Source organism: Cydia pomonella, chromosome 28, assembly GCF_033807575.1.
Source record: "Cydia pomonella isolate Wapato2018A chromosome 28, ilCydPomo1, whole genome shotgun sequence".
NCBI classification, from domain to species: Eukaryota; Metazoa; Arthropoda; class Insecta; order Lepidoptera; family Tortricidae; genus Cydia; species Cydia pomonella.
The window spans coordinates 5,960,520-5,981,492 of NC_084730.1; the positions used below are offsets into that span (position 1 = coordinate 5,960,520).

A 20,973-nucleotide genomic window follows, 5' to 3' on the forward strand; every position below is an offset into this window, starting at 1 on the left:
TTATTTATAGGGGAAACCACACTTTGTCAATTTGATAAAGGCGGAGGGTACACAGTTTAGGTAAAGTTACATATAGCCTTTCGTGTACCTAATGCTCGATTTAATTATAAGGCACATTTGCCTTTAGTTACAATATGAGTGGAATTTGTGCATGTATTACCTATAACCATACACCGCACACGTTCAATTAATAGATAGCCCCTAACACAACTCGCGACCACACATAAGTGCTCCCATACTAATTTAGCGGAACACGACCGCCGGTTTACCCTCATATTAAAGCAAAACTATAAACCCCAACGGAACCTAACATTCCCTAAAACCCACTATACTATTATAGCACCAAAGCTATTTTCATAGAATTATGAAGCTAACATTTACCTAGAAGTTATATACCCCGGACAGACGAGGGCAATTTAGGTTTGATAATAGTGCAACGTCAAGCCGGTCCTGCTGTACGGTTGCGAAACATGGCTTGTGAGGAAGGACATCCTCAATCCTCATCATCATCAGACTGTGGCAGATGACTGACCAGAAACCCATAGGCCTTGAAATCCTTGTAAGGAAATGGCGATGGATCGGAGACGCTCCGTAGACTGGACAACCACTTGTCCAAGCAGGGTAATAGCCTGGCAGTAGACCGGTGGTTCCTAATTTTACCCCTCCTTCCAATAATCATCAATAGTCTTTCTTATAGGTCTAATCTTTGTTATCTTTAATTAAGCTATTACCCCCCGTGAAATACCAGTTTTGCCCCCTCGGGGGTAATTACCCCCAGGTTAGGAACCGCTCCAGTAGACGGTCGGGGCGGCCTCGAACCACATGGAAACGATCAGCTGAGGAGGCTGGCTCAACTGGACTGGAAAGAGCTGGAAGTAGTCGCTCAGTATCGCGCAAAATTCTTCTGCGAGCCCTGTCCCTAATGAGGTTTACCAGGATTACTTCATCATAATCAACATCAATAGACTTTTTATTTAATTTGCTATCTGCTTGATTGTCAACCTTCATTTGCTTTTGCACTATTGTCATAGCTAAACCGCCCCGTCTGTCCGGGGTACGATTATTACCGTTATGTTCAATGTTTTTTTATAAGAATAATATTTATATCAGTACGGTACAAATTATGAAATAAATCGAGACGAAAAAACATATAATATAACAGACGAAATAATATTTGAACATGATGAATTTTTAGTTTTAGTCAATTTTATTTTACTCTCTTCGAATTTTATTAAAACAATCCGATTTGTCCATAATTACTATTAATATTTGACAACGTTTACATGCGAATGACTCTCTAGCCAATATACATAATACCTTCCTTATGTCAACTACAGTAAGGTCCAATTTACATCTTATTGGTTAACTTCTAACTTGAGTATATAGTATAGTTTCGCGTTCACGATGTCATCTAGTTTTCTACGGTGGTGTCGTCCCAAATATGGCAAATATATTCCTAATTGACCTGAAAATTAAAATTTAATTAGTACATCTAAAGTAAGGACGCTAAGCAAGAAGAATTTCGTACGTTGACCCGACTGTCCCACAAGGTTCGAAAACCCGGTTAAATTTCCAAACCGTTTTCATGTACTTGGCGCAAAACCTTTTAATCTTGGTTTCACTACTTTCACTCGAAAACCCGTTTATTTTTAAACCGGTTTTTATGAGAACAGTTCTTGTCAAATTAACCGGTTTAGAACAATAAAACCGGTTTCTTCCAATGTCGGTGTCTATGTTTACGTGGCAAACCACCAGGCCGGCCAGCCGTTTCATTGCTCGTTGAATAAACCGGTTTTGTTACATAAAACGTTGGCGTTCTCATACAAGTTCGGAGGAAAACCGAAATAAACCGGTATTTACCGGTATTTTATAAACCGGTTCCTAGCCTTGCTGTCTCAATCTCTTTTCGCACGCACATAATTATATTACTGTCCCGCCGATGCCGGCGATCAAAAAGTAGCCGAAAAAGCTCGCGTGATATTACAAGCTCTTTATTAAAATCGGTGCAAAGTTAGCTTGGACGGACTGTTAGTTCATTATCTCGCTAATAAACATGAGTAAATCGTTATAAGTAAAGCAACATTAGCATGATATCGGCATTAAAAAGTTTATGTCAAAATTTACATTTTTGATACAAAGCTGACTGTACTTTCCTTTCTTCAGGCACCTAATACTAATCGAGTCAATTCTAATTACCTCAAACATAGTTAGGCTGCGTGGTTTAATCACAGAGTTTCTATAACTACCTCCTGTCTCCATCACCAGATCAGCTCGATGGTATTATAATATTGCATTGTCACGTAACTTACATATGTATGTGGACTTGTGGAGTTTTAGCTCAATCGAATAATGGGAAGTGGGACTAATTTAAAAATCATTGCAAGTTAATTAACAGGTTTTAAAAACTTGGAGGATTTCACAACTGGAGACGCCTTTAAAAGCTTACCCCTCTGTCAAAAAGCTCGGCCAATGGTCATATGTATCAAAGATATGTATTGTATGGACTGACGTTTAACTGACATTTGACGTGCCCCTGCGAAAATCGGCAGACTGTTTTGTACAGAAAATTACAGACAAGGCGTCTCCAGTTGTTAAATCCCCCAAGTGTAAAAACGGTTAGCTTACCCTTGGTGTCTTGTTGTCTCTTAACGTGACGGCGGCCGCGTCGGACGCGGCGCCGGCCGGCCGCCCGGCCGACTGTTCTGACGCGTCCTACGATCAGGCAGATGATTAAACAACTACAAACGGCTCCAAACATATGTTCTAGTAGTTACATTAGATACTCCAATAAGTAATAAGTTTTTGTCAAAAATATCATCTCGGAAACCGGTTAAATTTCCAAACCGTTATCATGTACTTGGCGAAAACCTTTAAATTTCGATTTCGTTCGTAAAACCGTTATTTTTAAACCGGTTCTTAAAGTTCTTGTCAGATTAACCGGTTTAGAACAATAAAAACCGGTTTCTTCATATGGCCGGCCGTCTCGCTCGACGAATAAACCGGTTTATTTAAGTTACAATGAAGTTCTTAAAACGTTCGCGTTCTTATGAAAGTTCGGAGTCAAATCGAAATAAACCGGTATTTACCGCTATATTTAAAACCGGTTCCGAGTTGTTTTATCACCTATCCCATGGAGTTTCGACGGCCAGCTCCTGTCTTCATCATCAGATCAGCTCCATGTCATGATAATATATTATTGCATGCCCATGCCTATGTACTGGGAGCCCAACTGGGAAGTACCTCCACCTTACAGAAAACCGCAGCCTAATAACACTAGACCCTACTCGTAGTGTTGTGTTCCTGCCGGTGAGTAAGGTTGCCAGAACTCAACGAGGGTGCGGGGTGTTCGGGTCGGCAACGCACATGTAATACCTCTGAAGTTGCACGCGTACATAAGCTTCGGAGACTGCTTACCATCAGGGCCGTATGCTTGTTTGCCACCGAGATAGTATTAAAAAAAATTAAAAATTTCAGCGCAATCTTAAATCGGGAAATGAGTCAAATTTAGCTTACAAAATTTGACCCATGCATACTACCAGATAAGTTAAATAAAAGCTTGCAAACGCTGAACTAAACCAAAGAGAATTCAGAAGACCAAGAGTGCTCACTCCATACAACGGTTTTGTTACCAAAAATACTATTATTTTCGTAGTCTACATCTAGCGTCAAGTAGCGGAACTCTCAGTACTGTTACTCGACAATAGATGTCGCGGCAAACAAAAAGTCTATGCTCAACGATTTTCCGCTAATATTATAACCTTGGTCTTCTTAATTTTCTTTGACGAAACTTACGTCCTCTAGTTCGTGCGCGTGTCCGTTTCGTAAACTCTCCCGCAACGTGTCGTCCTCTTCGTCGGTGTGTACGTCGTAGAACTCTTCACTGTCCAACTCATGGTCTGTGCCTGGAACAAATACCACAAGGTATAGATCTCGTAAGTAGGCCAAAAAAAAATAAAAAAAAACCGGCCAAGAGCATGTCGGGCCATGCTCAGAGTAGGGTTCCGTAGGTAGTTACTCTTCCGTCACAATAAGCTAAACTGGAGCTTAAAGTATAGTAGATTGTAAACCAAGGGATGAACTGTGAATGTACGTCTTTTTACTATGAAGGGGAATCTTTTTGCGATAACTCAAAAACAGCTAAACTGATCATGTCCGCTATATTTTTCATTTAATGTCTTTCTTAAGCTATACTTCCAATTTTTTGACCTATGGTTCAAAAGTTAGAGGGCGGGGACACATTTTTTTTTCTTTCAGATCTTTTATCTCCGAATATTTTCACTTTATCAAAAAAAAATTGTTAAAAACCCCTATTAGTTTTGAAAGACCTTTCCAATGATTGTTTATTGTTTATTTGTGTACGACTTTGTCGGCTTTATTGATTTATATATCCATGCCAAATTTCAGCTTTTTAGCACTAACGACCACAGAGCAAAGCCTCGGACAGACAGACAGACGGAAATGGCGAAACTAAGGGTTCCTAGTTGTATATTTCAACACAAGGCTTCTTGAGCTTGAGGCTGAGTCATTTTGTGTAAGGATGTTCGTTAATATTTATATTTATTTATTTATACGAGTATGCTAACTGGAGAGGATGTGACGAGAAAAGGTTCCATGTGATGTGTTGATAGAATAATTGTCCGTGTGTAACCATAGACTGTCACAGTCGACTTCAAAAGTATGTATGCAGTTTTTCACCTTATTACAATAGATTAAGGTGAATAAATAGTAGACATACAACAGTGTTCCGAAGTGTTTGAATGTAAGCGTGAAAATAACTGAACGCTGAATCGAAATGTTAAACAAATGCAAACATACAATGTGTTACACCAGCCACTGAAAGTGGGATGGGTACACGTTGAATAGGTCATACTGAACAACTTTTACTATGAGACCAACCCATGAAATCGCGATAAAAAAAATTAACTCTCCCAAACAAGATATCAGCATGAGCCAGCCAAAATGTTTGGGAGAGTCCATTTTTCTTTCGCGATTTCGGGGTTAGTAAAAGTTGCTCAGTATGACTTATATATACAATGTGTGCCCACCCCACTTTCTGGCTAGTGTAACACGTTTGATGTGCACGCCGCTAAAATCAGCTAGAGGCTTCCCGGCAAATGCTGCGCTGAACGCACATGCCATACCCTAAATGCTTGCATTATACACGAATATAAGTTCAAAGTTTTTATCGGAATACTAAGAGAGAAGAGGGGTCTGTGAGTGTTTTGTGTGCTGGCCAAGGGTGTGGTGTTTCGGAGGTTCAGGGCTGCGGAATCCAACACAAGACTAGAAGATTCAACGGAGCGAGCCACACTGTGTGGTCGCATAAATAGTGTTTGAAGTTCATAAAATGTATATATGTTTATCTCTATGGTATTTTAATATGGGCCTTATTTACTGAATGAAATTTTAAAATAAACTAAATAAATAAAATCTCACCCAATACAGACTGGTAGTCAGTAAAGTATTCAGAATCTGAAGCGTAGCTCTGCTCCTTGGCGTCAACCACATCACCTTCTGCTGATGGCTTAGCGGCCGGCTTAGGCCGCGGCCGCCGCCTCTGTTTCTGCCGCAGCTGACTGTAATGATATGAAATGGTTAGTTAAGATTCATTATCATCAGTGAAACAAAGAAGAAGGGAAGAATACGGAGAATACTGCAGTAGACAAGCAAAAATGCTTCCATTTTCCAGATGAAGGAGGTTTTCACCCTTAAGGGATCACACATCATGAGCATATAACAAAAGAATAGGTTTTTGGCAAAAAAATATTTTTTGGTTCCCATGGCCATCTCCTGTCTCCATCATCAGATCAGCTCCATGTCACTATAATATTGCATTGTCATCCGATTTCTATAAGTGTGCAAAATTTCAGCTCCATCGGAAATCAGGAAGTGGGTCAAATTTTGGAAGCTAAATTTGACCCCTAACTAACAGGGCAAGTTAAATAAAAGCTTCTAAAAATCTAACTTAAAATGGATGTGTGAGAACAAAGCTTAAATATAAGTTCGTCTATTCCAGACGTTTTATGGTGTATTTATTTGGTGTATTTTTCACGTACCACCTACGCCTTACTTCTACAGAAGATCCAAAAGGCATTCCTGAGATTCTTGGTTAAAAAAAGATTTGGGTATAATCCATTTCTCTATCCAACGGAATATTTACTCTAATGCCTCGGATATAATTCTCTAGAGGTAAGGCGCAACAACGAGTTGCTGACCACCGCTTGTCGCATGCTGCGTGACAAGTCCAACTGCCCGGAGCTTGTGGCTCGAGTCTTACGGCTGTACGTTCCGGATATGCCCAAAGTAAATTAGAGGGCTCCTCTACACGATGGCCCAGCGTAGGCCAGTCTAAGGGACGCAGCTATGAGGTGGAATGAGATAGCAATATCACTTACTGCCTTAACGCATAAATGTGTCCCGCCGGCCGGCGGCGCGCACGGTATGGCACAGGCATCCGCCGCTCCCTCGCGCGCTCACCCTGCTCAATGAGCTCTTGACCACGCACCTGAATGTGACTTGTTTGCTTGGAGATGGGCGACTGTGTGCCGTGAATATCTAAGGTTTTGTAAGTACTTTTGTTTGATGTCGCTTTTATTTTGTCCTGTTATATTTCATGTGCTTTGTATACTGTTCTTTTTGTAATGTTTATTTCGCAGCACAGCTTGTCTTGTTGTAAATATATTATTAATAACGTTTTTCTTTTAGTATTCTTCTAGTAGTAGTATGGTGTACCACTGCTGAGCAAAGGCCTCTCCTATAAATAAATCATATTTCTAGATAGTCTGAAAAGTTGTAATTTATTTGTAACTTACTTTTCCTTTTGAAGTTCCCTCAAAGCCTCCAGTTCTGTTCTCATAGAGGAGACCTGCTTGTCTAAGCGAGCCATCTCCCTCACTGAAATAACATAACATAACATAAACTTAGTAAGGTCAATATGGGTAAGTGGCATATGGGTAAGTACTGGCCTACACATTGCGGCCTGTTTAAACATTCTTCTTCTTTCTAGCGTTTGTCCTGGCTTATTGCCACGGTTCATGGGATCCTGGGATCCTGAGAATCGGCATAGGCCATCTGACCTTTAAATCCAGAGGGGAAACTAGGACTTATTGGGAGTGGTCCAGCTTTCTCATGATGTTTTCCTTCACCAAAAAGCATCTTACTTTGTCGCTTGCCATAAGGACGAGATTTGCTTGTATTTTTATACCAATAACCTGTCTAGGCGTCCTTATAGCAAGTGACAAAGTGGATGGGTTTTGTCAGCCGTGGTCACCGTACCGTACATAAATTTCAAAAACTGATTGGTACAAGCCGGGGTTTGAACTTGCCACCTCCACATAGAAAGTCCTACGCTCTTACCGCTAGGTTACCAATGTTTACACGTTTGCTACTTGCATTTAGTGTTAAATATCTATATATCCCCTGAAGAATTTAGAACAGTAAGTAAGTAAGCAAATATTCTTTATTGCACCAACACAACACACAATAACAACACAAACTCAACAAACACTACAGTCAATTGTCTAAAAATAAACGAGCTATTATTGTATATTATATATATATATATATATATATATCAGGGATCTCAGATACGGCTCTAACAATTTCAAAGAAATTTGCCAAATGGGAGTTTTCAGGGGTGAAAAATTATTTCATGCATAGGCCTTATTTCTGGCAAAACTCGCTCATTTTTGAGTTTTTATATGTTTCCCGAGTAGGGTTGCCATCCGTCCCGGTTTCCCCGGATTTGTCCTAGTTTAGAGAGCATCCGGGGAGCGTCCGAGGGGGGGGGCTTCATTTGTACTCCGGGTTTGAAAATTTAAAGTCTTAGGCCGCCCGCGACACACTGTTTAAAAAATCCTATTGTTATGTCCGGGTTCTGGACTCTAAAATCCGGGGTTTTCACGCGTCTTGTCCTGGTTTCCAAATTATAGAGATGGCAACCCTATTCCCGAGCAAAGCAGGTCTCCCAAATATTTGCCTAAAAAATGGGTTGCTCACGCATATGCACATGTAAAATTTCAAGTATGTGCTTGTTATGCAAACAAGTATTCATAAATAAATCACGTAATAGTTTTATTATGTAAACAAGAGAAGGCCACGATTGACTGTCAGATAGATGAATATTGTGTTTAGGTAAATTATAATATAAATCCTACAGGCTGTTGTTTAATGCCTAGATAAATTTAGCCGGTTTCTTTAGAAAGTTGGTCTTATTCCCAATACAAGTTATTGTCTGACTAAAGATCCCGCAGCAAGCTCGGCCGAATTTCATCTTCCCATTTAAACAGAGTTTCATTCTCATTTTAAAACTATGATTTGGATTGTAATGAAACTTAGCAAATACAATGACATGAGGTATATCTCTGTCCGTAATTAGTCTATATTTATTTAATTATATAGCCATTTATTTCTGATCCTTGGGTACAACATTGTTTAATTAGATATATATAATTATCAGCTATAAGCTGCCTGTGCATTCATAAATAATAATAATAATATATATATATATATATATATATATATATATATATATTTTAACTAGAGAATGTCCTGCAGTTCGGTGTACCTTTTGGCATAGGCCTCCTCCAATATTTTCCACTGAACTCTGTCCTCTGCAACTCTAGACCAGTAAGTTGACAAGGTTAAGTGGATATCATCAACCTATCTCGTTTTTGGACATCTTTGTTTTCTACTTCCGTCTCTTGGGTACCATAGGGTAACTTGTTTGCTCCATTTGATTATTTTGCATCTAAGCCTTATGCATATAAATCCAGCTTAATATGTCCTTAGCCTTGGTGTACGGTCCGCACAAAGATTTGCAGCTGCAGCAGCATGCAGTTTTGTAATTATATCAATTATTATCTTAAGATTGTGCAAGGGCAACCCGTACACTTGGTTTTTTAGGGGTTTCGTACCCAAAGGGTCAAACGGGACCCTATTACTGAGGCTCCGCTATCCGTCCGTCAATCCATCCATCCGTCCATCTGTCTGTCCGTCCGCCTGTCACCAGGCTGTATCTCACTAACCGTGAAAGTTAACCAGTTGAAATTTCTACAGATTATGTATTTCTATTGCCGCTATAACAACAAATACTAAAAACAGAATAAAATAAATATTTCTTTCCAATCTCGAGGTTCTCATCCAATCACCGAAGTTAAGCAACGTCGGGCGGGGTCAATAGTTGGATGAGTGGCCGTTTTTATAGATAATGGTACGGAACCCTTCCTGTGCGAGTCCGACTCGCACTCGGCCGGTTTTTTTCTTCTTATCACTGAGTTTGAGATTTTATCACTTAGCTTAACTCCTAGGATATTTCTCTCCATTGCCCTTTGACATTTTTGACAATCATATATAGCTCCAGCTTATAAAACAAACAAAATAGAGCAAAAACTAGTATTTTAATTGAGAAATTAAATTTGCTATATTGTTTTAATTATGGTATGAAGCTACATAACTTACATAAGCTAATTACATGCATAGATATACCTTATCCTATAGTAAGTAGCGCATTGTATATACTGCTTAAGGTAATTTAATTTTTGTTTGACCTGTTAACATTTTGTGCCCTATCAGGGTGTCATGTACCAACTACCTGTTACTAACATCTCTTGTAATGAACATGACATAGAATGTTGAATAAAATTGAAAATTGAAGTACAAAGCAATCTGGCTAGTCATTTTAAAATGAGAGTATAACTATGTTTGTATGGAGAATCTAGCTTTCTGCCGACTCTTAATCAGTGGCAAAGCAATTAAAAACTTACTTGTTCTCATCCTTAGATTATAATTTTAACAAATATATAGGAATATAAGAAAACATGGTGAGCAGCTATTAATATTGCAGGTTATACTGACCCAGCATTGCCCTCCTCTTCTCGTTATACACTTGTTCGTAAATGAACATGCCGGCGGCCCCGACAAGGCCGACTATAGCCGCTCCAACCATCATGCGCGGGGATAGGAAGCTGTTCATCCTGCTCAACTGCCAACTCGGTTACCTTGAGAATTTAGTGAAATTTAAGGCGTTTATGGCCCAGTTATCGCGAAAATACGCTCCGTCGCGCGAGACAATTTTAGTATTCCGTACACAACCACTAACACGTCAAAATTAGTAGTAAATATGTGTTTTCAAACCGGAAAACAGACTTTCTAGTGCTTATAGATTCGAAGGTGAATTCGATGGAAATCTATAGTCATAAATCGTAGGTAAGATTATAGTAAAGCGATAAGTTAAGGTTTGAATTGAAAACTAATTAAATAACAACGAATTCCACATAATTAGCAGAATTTGCAATTTTTTTTTTTTTTTTTTTTTTTTTTTTCCTGGCTTTCCCCTCTTGTGTTTTGGCAGGAGGGATTTTGCCAATGACGACGTTTTAAGACGTACCACGCACGATAAGCATGTTCGGTGTATGATAAATTTTGGTTTGGTAAAAGGACTTATGATAGGTACCTAAAACAAAAAACATTTATTGTTATGGACATCACAGACAACACAGGACATGTACAGTTTATTAGAAAAAGAGCGGGAAAGGTAACAGTTTTGACAATTAGAAGGCATACCAACATAAGGAGAGATAAGAAATGGACAATAGACATAAGATGATTTTACTAGAAAATGTAGAGCCGTTAAAGAATTTGCAATTAAAATGAAATTGCCAAACAACCTGTCAAAATATTTGTGTCACCACAAGGACGTTTATTTAACTTTTTATTAAAGAAAAGTTTATGCTATCCAATTACTTTTACGTCGATTTTTTAAATTGTCTAAACTGATAAAATTATATGAGTGCTTACGATTTAAAGTGCCAGTTTTGTTACTTGTAAACATTTTATGTTTTTTTACATTGAACAAATTCCCTCCTAGTTTAAAACTTCTAAAATACGCCTTAATGTTTTTAGTGCTGGCAATAGATTTTTAAGTAAGTCAGCTGAATAATCGTCAATAATCAGCATTTATTCATGTCACTGAATAAAATTAAAAATATTACTTATTATATATTATTTGTGTATTATACTAGCATAAAATGCTTTCGAAACATTTTTTATTTCATACGGTATCCTATTTTTTTGGGTAGCAACATCTACTTATGAAATGTCAAACAAATGTATTGCTGCTGTTTATGCCGTTTGTAATGGCCGATAGCTCTATTTCTTCGTCATTATTATACCAAAATAGATCACAAATGTGTTAAATTTAATAACTAATTAGTCCTTGATAGAGTTCTGCATGAATTTTACATAACGATGTCGCTTAAATGTGTACAGAAACAGCGTGTGAAAAGACAGTGCACCACGGTGAATTCAAGTTAATAACATTGTCTCATCGTCCAACATGAGTGCAAGCGGCGAGGGTACAGAAAACCTCAATAAAGAGGGAGAAACTCCAACCGCTACTGTTTCTGACGGTAAAAGTCCTACAAAAGACGATATTGATGGCTGCAGTTTAAAAGATAATCTAAATCCTATTGTAGCAACTCCTAAAGCCGATAGTTTAGAAGATCCTGCTGAAATAGAAGCTCTTATCGAGAAAAAACTCTCAACCGATAAAGAGAAAGGCTTAGATGTAGACAGTGAATTAGATTTTGAACTGAAATGGGATGATGACACCGACCCTAATGAAAATCAAGATATTGATGATATAGACCTTGACAGTGCAGACAAAAAACTAGAAGACCATGAAACATCTATAGAAAAGGATAAAGACAAAGAAGCTGACAGTGCTCTTACATCTACCGATCAGAATTTTGATACTTTGGGGAAAGAGACGGGAAATAGTTTTACATCTATAGAGAAAGATCTTGATAGTCTGGACAGAGATACAGAGAGCTCTTCTTCGTCTATAGAAAAAGATGTTGATAAAGAAACCGAAGGTATTCTAAGCTCTATTGATGAGCACCTTGATACTGCCAGCAAAGAAGTAGAACACCCAGTAATATCAGAAAAGAGAGATGATAATATTGACAGTGTAACTGAAGAAAGACCTGACCAAAACACTGTTCCCAATATTGATTTGGATGTGAATACTAAAGCCATGGATGTTGCTGAAGAATCTCTAAAAGAAATTGATAATGAAACCGAGATTATCCCCACAAGCTCAAGTAAAGACCTTTTAAATAAAGAAGTAACTGTTGCGGAGGATAAAACTTTTAATATTGACACTAATATCAAAATAGACATGGCAGTTAAGACATCGCCAGTTGAATCTGAGGCGAACTCCTTGGATGAACATCTTGTCTATTCTGATGCAGAAGGTGATCTTGAAGATAAACATTTATTGGATGAAATCTATGCAACTGACATTAGTAACGATAAATTAGAACGTACTGAAATACCCATCGCATCTGAACTTTTGTCTAGTCAAAAAGATGAAATTGTTGCAACTGACAATAGTACCGATAAATTAGACCATAGTGAAACATCATTTGCATCTGATCTTTTGACCACTCAGAAAGATGATAAAAAAACTTCTGAAAAAGATGAAAATGAAATGGAAGTTGATGCTGATTTGACTAAAACTCAAGTGACACAAAATTCTGATCTAAATGACACAATTTCATCAACCACTGCCATGAATACATCATCATATGATATCAATAAAGACCATGGATTAGACACACCTGACGTTATGATTGATATTCCTACACAAGAATTAATTGATACATTTGATGATGCTGATGAAACATTTGATAATACTGAGGTCAGTGAAGATGACCAATCCGACAGTAATATTATTGACAAACTTGATATTATGGAAAATACTGAAAATTTGACAGAACCTAAAGTAATTAAAGATTTAACCATCCCAGAAGAGAAATTTTTAGATGAAACTAATAATGTTGATAAGCTATTGACAGATGAAAACCAAACTTCCAATAATAAATTGGCAGAAGAGACTACTGAAACAGAATGTATGGACATTGATGTCAATGATACTGAGACAACAGAAATACGAGAACTAGAAAATGTTGCTGGTGTTGAAACAAACAAACCTAATGAAGAAAATGTTACTACACTAGAAGAAAAAGTAACTCACACTGATATTATATTAGAAGCAAATTCAGAACAAACAAAAATTCCGCAAGATGCATCTTTGATTGAAGAAGAAAAATCAAATGAAGAAGACAAAACACCTAAACATGTTGATGAGGCACAACCATCAACATCTAAGTATCATCAAGAATCTTCTGATGAAGACCAGGAAGCAACTGATAGTCTTGGTCTGCTAGCAGAGTCATCAAGGGTTATGGATGATGAAGATGAACAGGAGCAGGAGCCGGAACCTGAGGATGATGATGATGATGAAGACTTTGATCAGGATGATGGTAAGAACATTATGGTTGTTCTAGATATTGTTGTAGAATTATCAATAAAATTATAGTTTTGTAATCAAATCAAATAAATATATCGGAGTGAGTAGTAATCATGATCAATCCATTTGAAACTGAATAGACGGGTCCACACAGAGCGACCATACGTGCGAGGCAATTTCCTCACGCACAAAACGGCCAGTGTGCCTCGGCCGGATTGTGCGCGAGGAAATTGCCTCGCGTGTATGCTCGCTCTAGGAGACCCGCCTAATTGGTTTTTTGATGAAATGAATTGATTTTTTTTCATAAGGTTTTACGTTTTTATAAGAATTTCCGCGAGTTACTAGTGCATAGGCCTTAAGTGTTATAACAAAATAAAAACCAAATTGTAACATTACAGAAAGCAATCAAATGACTGCTGAACATTCTGAAGACTCAAGCGCTCAACACTCAGAAGCGGATGTTCCAAAAGAAACCATGGAAGTTGATGAATCAAATGATGCTCAAGCGGAAGAGTCAAATGACATGGCTGAAATGGATACCCATGGTGACTTGCCAGATGCCACGGAGACTCCTGATGAACTTGATGATGAGTCAAGTGATGACAGGGAAGAGCTAGATATTCAGATAGGACAGGTTCTTAGTCAGAATGAGGTGGAAGAAGCTATTGTGGTAAGTTTTTCTTAACATGTGGATTTATAACTTTCATGGTTTAAATATATATATTTTATAGAATTTCAATGTATCCCTTGATATTCTTTGTGTTTCAGTTATTCCATCATGATTTTAGTAAACTGATTGGAAAATGATAATTATACACACCCGATAAAATTAAAATCTCGCAGTTTTTTACATATAGCGCTTAGCAATTTTAATATATCTACCAAATTCAGATTTTAGCCAAAAATAGGTGCAGGGTAAACCAACACCAAAACCCAAATAGGTACACATGTTTATTTTACGATGGAATAGCTTTTATGAATCTAACGATGTAACAGTAATTTTTCTATGAAATTCCATTTCGGGAGAATGAACGCGAAATGATGCCGAACGCTTCAGCATAATATATTCTAGGTTTCGCTTTTTAAAAAGGATTTAAAAAAAAAAGAAAAACCTAGAAATCTAGTTTTTTATTGTGTCAATAACACACTAAAAATCATAGAGAATGGAAAATGTTTAGAAGTGGAAAAACGTTTTCTCCTTTTCTATGAACATCATGTGGTCACTTCCCTCTGAAGCCTATAGTAACAATTAAGATTTCAAATCAAATATTTATTAAAATATGAAAGGCCTGCCTTCATAAACTCAATTTAGTTTTCACAGGCCCCGGAAACCTTGGAAGCGACTGATGAGGCACAGATAGCTGTAGAAGCCCTTCTTGAAGTTGAAAAGGCGAAAGAAAGTACAGAAGTAAGTTTATTTATTTATTGTAGGTAAAAATAAAATAAACTATTTACTTACATGTAAGTTCTTGTAATGTCTAATCCCAGATAGGCAGATACTAAAATAAAACTTTGACTATTTTTTTTTATATCATGTCGGTGGCAAACAAGCATACGGCCCGCCTGATGGTAAGCACTCACCGTAGTCTATGGACGCCTGTAACTCCAGTGGTCTTACATGCGCGTTGACGACCATTTTGCTACCCAATCCGCCCAATTTGTCAGTTTTGTCAAAACCAGGCAGATTGGGCAGTAAATTAGCTAATAATCTGTAATTTTAGTATCTGGGAAATAAACACACGATTATTTTATTAATTATATATGTATAATTACTTTTTTTTAAAAACAAGACTAAACACAAATAATGATTTAATTAGCTACACAAATAATTTTATACTATCATTATGTTTTAAAAATCTTGACAGGTACCTCAGGCCAGTCCGGCCGAAAAGGAAAGCGTAGATCCAACGGAATCTGATGGAGACAGTGCAGCAAGCAGCAAGTTGAGGCAGCTGCTGCTCAGGGATGGTGGTAAGTGTGAACATATGGCCCTTTAAATTTTCGACATAGTACCTAATGTACTAATTATCGCACTAGTGCCGTAAAGTAGCACCATATACACTGTAAAATATTAAAATAAATTATTGATCCCATGTTAAAAACTTTTCGTAGTCTCACCAGTTGACGCGTTTTTTGTTCAAAGTATTGTTTTTTAACTATAAGATCTAAGATTTTTCTTTGCTTTTAGGGTTTCGTACCCAAAGGGTCAATAGCGACCCTATTACTGAGACTCCGCTGTCCGTCCGTTCGTCCGTCCGTCCATCCGTCCGTCCGCCTGTCACCGGGCTATATCTCATGAACCGTGATACAGATTATGTATTTCTGTTGCCGCTATAACAACAAATACTAAAAACAGAATAAAATAAATATTTAAACCGGCTCCCATACAAAAAAGTCATGTTTAGTAGTCATGTCAATGGTACGGAACCCTTCGTGCGCGAGTCCGACTCGCACTAGGCCGGTTTTTATGTTACTTTCGAGTCCACAGTAAAATTACTGACTTACTTAACCCTTTGAACGCTTTATGATACAAACAGAAACGTTACTGACACGCCAAGGTCCCGGGCGCAAGCGAGCTAATGTAAACCTTACTTGAAAAGAAGGTAGCTTTGACAACGTCCGCCATAACATCTATCGTTGTCCATGGCGCTGTGGGCACGATTAGTAACGACGACTTTACGAGTTCTTGGCGTTCAAATGTTAAAAACAACTTGGTTACAGAATCTTCTGCAGAACCATCGGAAGAAAAGAAGTCACCAAGCAAAATAAAGAAGTTAGAAATAGCGAAGCCTAAGAACGAAATCAACATCGTTGAACTTGAAGAAAGTTCCTCTGAAGATGGTAAGGGTGGGTGGATACATTTTTGTATGCATGCATGCATTACTGGCTCAAAAATCTTTTCATTGTATTGTTTTTTATTTCCCAAAAAATGTGACGGTGTGTAGCTTTTTGTATGGGTGATTATTAGTTTTTAAATTTTCCAAGCCGTTGGTTGGTGGGTCGCGAGATATTTGACTGGGACCTGAAACATAGGATGACATGCTGACCAATCTGGTTAACAGCCGGTACTAATACTCTTTCATACTCCCTATTCAAGACGGCCAAGAGGTGGGTCGGAGCCCTGTCGACTTTGCCATAACCCTAACCCCTTTGACATAACCCAGTGGTGCCATAAGCCATGGGCACAAGTTGTTAAAGAATAAATAAATTAATTTGTTTATATTTTATGTTGCGATTGCAGCAATAGTAATAGATACTTTTAATGTGTATACTATATAGTTTTTCTTGATCTTTTGAGGCGATTTTTTTTTAGACTATGTATCTTATACGGAGTTATATATTTGCTACGTGCTACTGTTAATGAAATATTCAAAATTCAAAAAAATATTCTGCAAGTAGGCCTCAGGGGCTCTTTTACTAAGTCAATTCAACATTTATAATAACATCATATAATGACGTGAAAAATACATAACAACATTTAGAAATACAACAGCCAATACCTGGGTAAACTTTACATTATGATAATCTTAAATTAATAATTACTACAATACAATAGAGATGTATATTTTCTGTGGTTAAAAATACATTAAATCTGGAGATGTTAAAGATTCCCAATGTCAGAATACTAATAAGATTTGGAGGTGTAAAGTCTCTCCAAGTGTCAAAATAAAATTTATACTAAATAAATAAATCGCGTCTGGACTGTTAAGCTAGCAGTCTCATAAACTAATGATACTAATGTACCTTGTAATATACCTTGCTAACAGACGGAAGAATAGACTGGAGGGTCAGTAATGCCGTGTACCAAAAAACACTCCATATATCAACGTAAATTATCCACCCAATTATTTCAGACGTTCAAGTTGTGAAAAAGGCGGAAACACCAGCATCACCCAAGGATTTGACATCGGTGACCATACCCTCCGAAGTGGAAGTGATGGCCACAGCTGCCGGAGAAACCTCCGACATCCAGGTGAAAGATGGGGAGGTGCGAGTGAGCGGGCTGCCGAAACCACAGGCACAGAAACCTGTGAGTACTTTACTAATATCTATTCTAGTAGTGAAAAAAAAAAAAAAGGCGGAAGGGCCATCATCATCGTCAGCCAAATATGTGACCTCGGAAGTGAACACACCACAGGAACATGTAAGTTCAAATACTTGTTTTATTCTACACTTTATTGACCGAGCGAAAGTAAGTCTCCGTTTCTGAGAAAAAAATTCTTTCGTATGTCCTCATGTTGTCGTCTACAGGTCGCATGTTAACTAGATATTTAATTAGCCACTTTTTGACATTTATCAAATTTAACACCTATCAGTGAAAGAATAAGGATCAAAGTCAAATGGCGTTCTAAAAGTTTTAATCTTGTATCGAAAGAGGGCAGCAAAATTTTTTGTGGCTACAAAATTTTCTTTGACAATCCACCTCTATATCAAATTTTCTTTGGACATATTAAAAAAAAAAACACGTTTTTTACTTTCCTTGTATTCGAAATGAGTGTGTAAACAAACAATTTGTACATTTTCGGGTAGTTTTAATATTTATTGGTTAACCAATCAAATACAAAACCGCCTGGATCTGTCACTGAACGACCTGACTTTAAACCTACTTTATTTGATCATGTAATGTTTTCATCTACCCTCAACTGGCTTAAGGAGCCATTTGAGGGTAGATTTTGTTTACCTTTTTTTAAATACCTAAAGATACAGACTATACTATTGGCCAAACTACCACGGCAAAAATTAGTGCCTTTCATCCCTTGGTTAACAATGTACTATTGTTTCAGACGCGGCTGAATACCGACGAAATATCTATCAAGACGGCTTCCGCAACGGAGCCTTTAGTCATACCCGAAACAACAGCGGTAAGATGTACTATGGTACTAGTTTCTGCCCGCGAGTGCAAACGGTTCTCTAAACCATTTCCGAAAATTATTTTCGTATGTTGGTGAAAATTATTTTCAGCAACCAATTTTTCGCATAATTTCATTTCGCCGAATTATCCAATCAGCAACATTGTATGTTTGGACAACAACTTAAAAATACATTTTTATAAACGCAATTTTAGGAAGCATAATGACTTTGTAAGTCTAATACGAATCATAAAAAGTTTATTTTCGTAATCTAACAGTGATTAGGCTGTTAGGTCGCAGTTCACCTAACACGCTCCTCCTCGCTTCGCTCGGCGTCGCATCTATCTTGTCTCTGCCAATTGACTAGACGTTATCGTATTATTATTTGTTTGCCAAATTAATGATTTAGCGAATGAAATGTATTCCAAACGTTGTGTCATAATAATAATCTACTTAACAATAATTCTACCAAGTAAAACGTTTTCATAATGAAAGCTTGCCGAATGTTGGTTGCCAAAGTAAATCATCTGCGAAAAGTTGGTTGGCAAGTGAAATTCGGACAACAAAACTTAGGCGACAAAGCAGAACACCATGGCAAACAAACATGAGGCCCGCCTGGTGGTAAGCAGTCTCCGTAGCCTAGGGACGCAACTCACACATGCATTGTCACATGCGCATTGCCGACCTTAACACTCCGCACCCTGTTTGAGCTCTGGCAACCTTACTCACCGGCAGGAACACAACACTATGAATAGGGTCTAGTGTTATTTGGCTGCGGTTTTCTGTAAGGTAGTACTTCCCCAGTTGGGCTCTGCTCTAGATCTGGAATGACATCCGCTGTGCTGTGCCCCACCACACTAAGCTAGACGACATTCACAGTGCCCATACCTCTCTTTTGGACGTAGTTTAAGGACATACCCGGGTCCACTAGGCGTAGGCGTAGAACTAGTATTATAGTATTTTTCAAACAGCATGATCTGATGGAAGTCTAATCTAAGATTAAAAATAATGAAATATACAAATAACTTGTTACAGCAAGTATATATATCCCAATATAATATAAAGTAGTATCTTATTTTAAATTAAGTTTATTTTTCAGGCTCCCAAAGCTGCAGAGTCAAAGGCTTCAATTGATTTTGGTCTGGAGATATTCAGCCTGGATTCGGACGACGAAGAAACGGAAGTCAGGAGTAAGTAAAACCTTGGACAAAATTTTAGAATAAAGAATAGTCTTAATTAACCTTAAAATTTAAGGTTCGTTAATGTCGAGGACTCCGCCCGTTCGGTGGGAAAAGTGGATAGTATTTTCTTGCACATACTTAACATGATTTTTTGTTTAAAATAACGGATAAATCAGTTTGTAATAATTCAAAGACTATTAGAAAAAGTAACATTTATTGTAGTTTAACACTATAAGGTAAAAAAAGACCGTGTTCAAGTAATGACAGTTTTTTCGACACCGGCAAAATGCTCATAGCGCGAGCACTGTAGGGCTAATACACTAATCTCATAACGTTTTTTTTTTTCAATAGGCAAACGTAAAAGCAAGCTAACCGCCGTAGAGCTAGACAAAGCCCGCCAGACCAACAAGTGCATCACCATGAATTGCACGAGCGACGGATCCGTACCGCTCGTCCGCCCAACACTGTCAGCTGCCATATATTATGCTGCGAACCAACAAAGAGGTGGCGGGCTATGTTTGTATTGTGCGAAGCGTTTTGAAGAGAGAAGTGAGGTATGTATATTGAAACAATTTAGTCTGCGTGTCAGCGCTTCCGTGCCGCATCAGTACCGGAGTGACGGATCCGTGCCGGATTTGATTTGCGTGAAACCTACCGTGTCACTTGTTCCGGCTTCAGTGTGGGCAGCCACATTTAATACGCTTCAAGTACATATATTGAAACAATTTAGTCTGTGTGTCAACGCTTCCGTGCCGCATCAGTACCGGGCGAGCGATGGATCCGTGCCGGATTTATATTGCGCGAAACCTTAGACCTTAGTGTCTGCAGCCACATACAATAGGATCAAATGCATATATTCATTAAAACAATTTAGTGTGTGTGTGTCACCGCTTCCGTGCCGCATCAGTACCGGACGAGCGACAGATCAGTGCCGGATTTGTTTATATTCCGTGCCACTCGTTTCGCCTTTAGTGTTGATAGCCACATACAATACGATTCAAATGCATATATTGAAACAATTTAGTCTGCGTGTCAGCGCTTCCGTGCTGCATCAGTACCGGACGAGCGACGGATCCGTGCCGGATTTGTATATACTGAGCGAAACCAACCATGCCACTCGTTCCGACTTTAGTGTTGGCAGGTTTTTATTGCACATATCACACAGCACATATATATTACGCGGCTAATCAGCAAAGAGGTGCTTGAATTGTGAGAAGCTTTTTGATGAGAGAAGCGAGGTATGTATATTAGAATAATTCAGTTTGTATATGATCAGTTCTTCCGTATCGATTCAGTATCGCTTCAGTGGAGCCCGGGCGATGATTCCGTGCCGCTCGTACTGGCATAGGTGTCGGCGGCTATATATTATGTTGCTAATCAGCAACAAGTGTAAAACAGGTAGAAGTTTGTGGTTGTATTGTGTAGATTTATACATAAACGTCAGTGCTTCCGTGTCGGTTCCGTACTGGCTTCAGTTAACCCTTTCAAACATTAATCAATATGAATAGCTTCCTCATCCGACGGATCCGTGCCGCTCGTTGCGGGACAAGGTGAGAATCCTATAAATGCAGCGACATTTATTTTTAGGCATTTAAATATAGACAGAAAAACAAAATTTGTAGCCTAAGAA

The 20,973-nt window shown here is 38.2% G+C and overlaps 2 protein-coding genes across 4 annotated transcripts in view; one reads left to right on the forward strand and one right to left on the reverse strand.

Moving 5' to 3' along the window:
• Positions 1-1,006: 1,006 nt before the first annotated feature.
• On the reverse strand, positions 1,007-10,871 carry LOC133532909 (uncharacterized). Of its 3 annotated transcripts, none has more exons than XM_061871773.1 (7): positions 10,798-10,871; positions 9,856-9,998; positions 6,813-6,894; positions 5,437-5,576; positions 3,793-3,902; positions 2,626-2,712; positions 1,007-1,465 (listed from the first exon to the last, which is right to left on the reverse strand). In XM_061871773.1, exons 2-7 carry the CDS (start codon positions 9,971-9,973, stop codon positions 1,457-1,459), a joined length of 546 nt encoding a protein of 181 aa, XP_061727757.1. In that variant the 5' UTR covers positions 9,974-9,998; positions 10,798-10,871; the 3' UTR covers positions 1,007-1,456. The 3 variants fall into 3 exon arrangements, with proteins under 3 accessions (XP_061727757.1, XP_061727756.1, XP_061727758.1); XM_061871772.1 differs by lacking the exon at positions 10,798-10,871 and adding an exon at positions 10,668-10,791; XM_061871774.1 differs by lacking the exon at positions 10,798-10,871 and having other exon boundaries at positions 2,626-2,645; positions 2,697-2,712; positions 9,856-10,290.
• A 228-nt stretch (positions 10,872-11,099) lies between these two features.
• The window catches only part of LOC133532911 (uncharacterized), a 66,908-nt gene continuing 57,034 nt past the window's right edge, over positions 11,100-20,973 (forward strand). Inside the window, exons 1-9 of the mRNA XM_061871775.1 lie at positions 11,100-13,325; positions 13,711-13,982; positions 14,625-14,720; positions 15,178-15,283; positions 16,034-16,159; positions 17,167-17,342; positions 18,097-18,174; positions 19,262-19,352; positions 19,695-19,897. Coding sequence (XP_061727759.1) covers positions 11,336-13,325; positions 13,711-13,982; positions 14,625-14,720; positions 15,178-15,283; positions 16,034-16,159; positions 17,167-17,342; positions 18,097-18,174; positions 19,262-19,352; positions 19,695-19,897 — 3,138 coding nt within the window. The 5' untranslated portion in view covers positions 11,100-11,335. The remainder of the gene's footprint in view (positions 13,326-13,710; positions 13,983-14,624; positions 14,721-15,177; positions 15,284-16,033; positions 16,160-17,166; positions 17,343-18,096; positions 18,175-19,261; positions 19,353-19,694; positions 19,898-20,973) is intronic.

Coding starts and splice junctions, on each gene's coding strand:
- LOC133532909 (XM_061871773.1), bottom strand. CDS start 9,973: ATGAACAGCTTCCTATCCCCGCGCATGATGGTTGGAGCGGCTATAGTC. Junction 3,903..5,436: donor TGACTACCAGTCTGTATTGG/GTGAGATTTTAT, acceptor TATTTGTTCCAG/GCACAGACCATGAGTTGGAC. Junction 2,713..3,792: donor ACGCGCACGAACTAGAGGAC/GTAAGTTTCGTC, acceptor GCCTGATCGTAG/GACGCGTCAGAACAGTCGGC.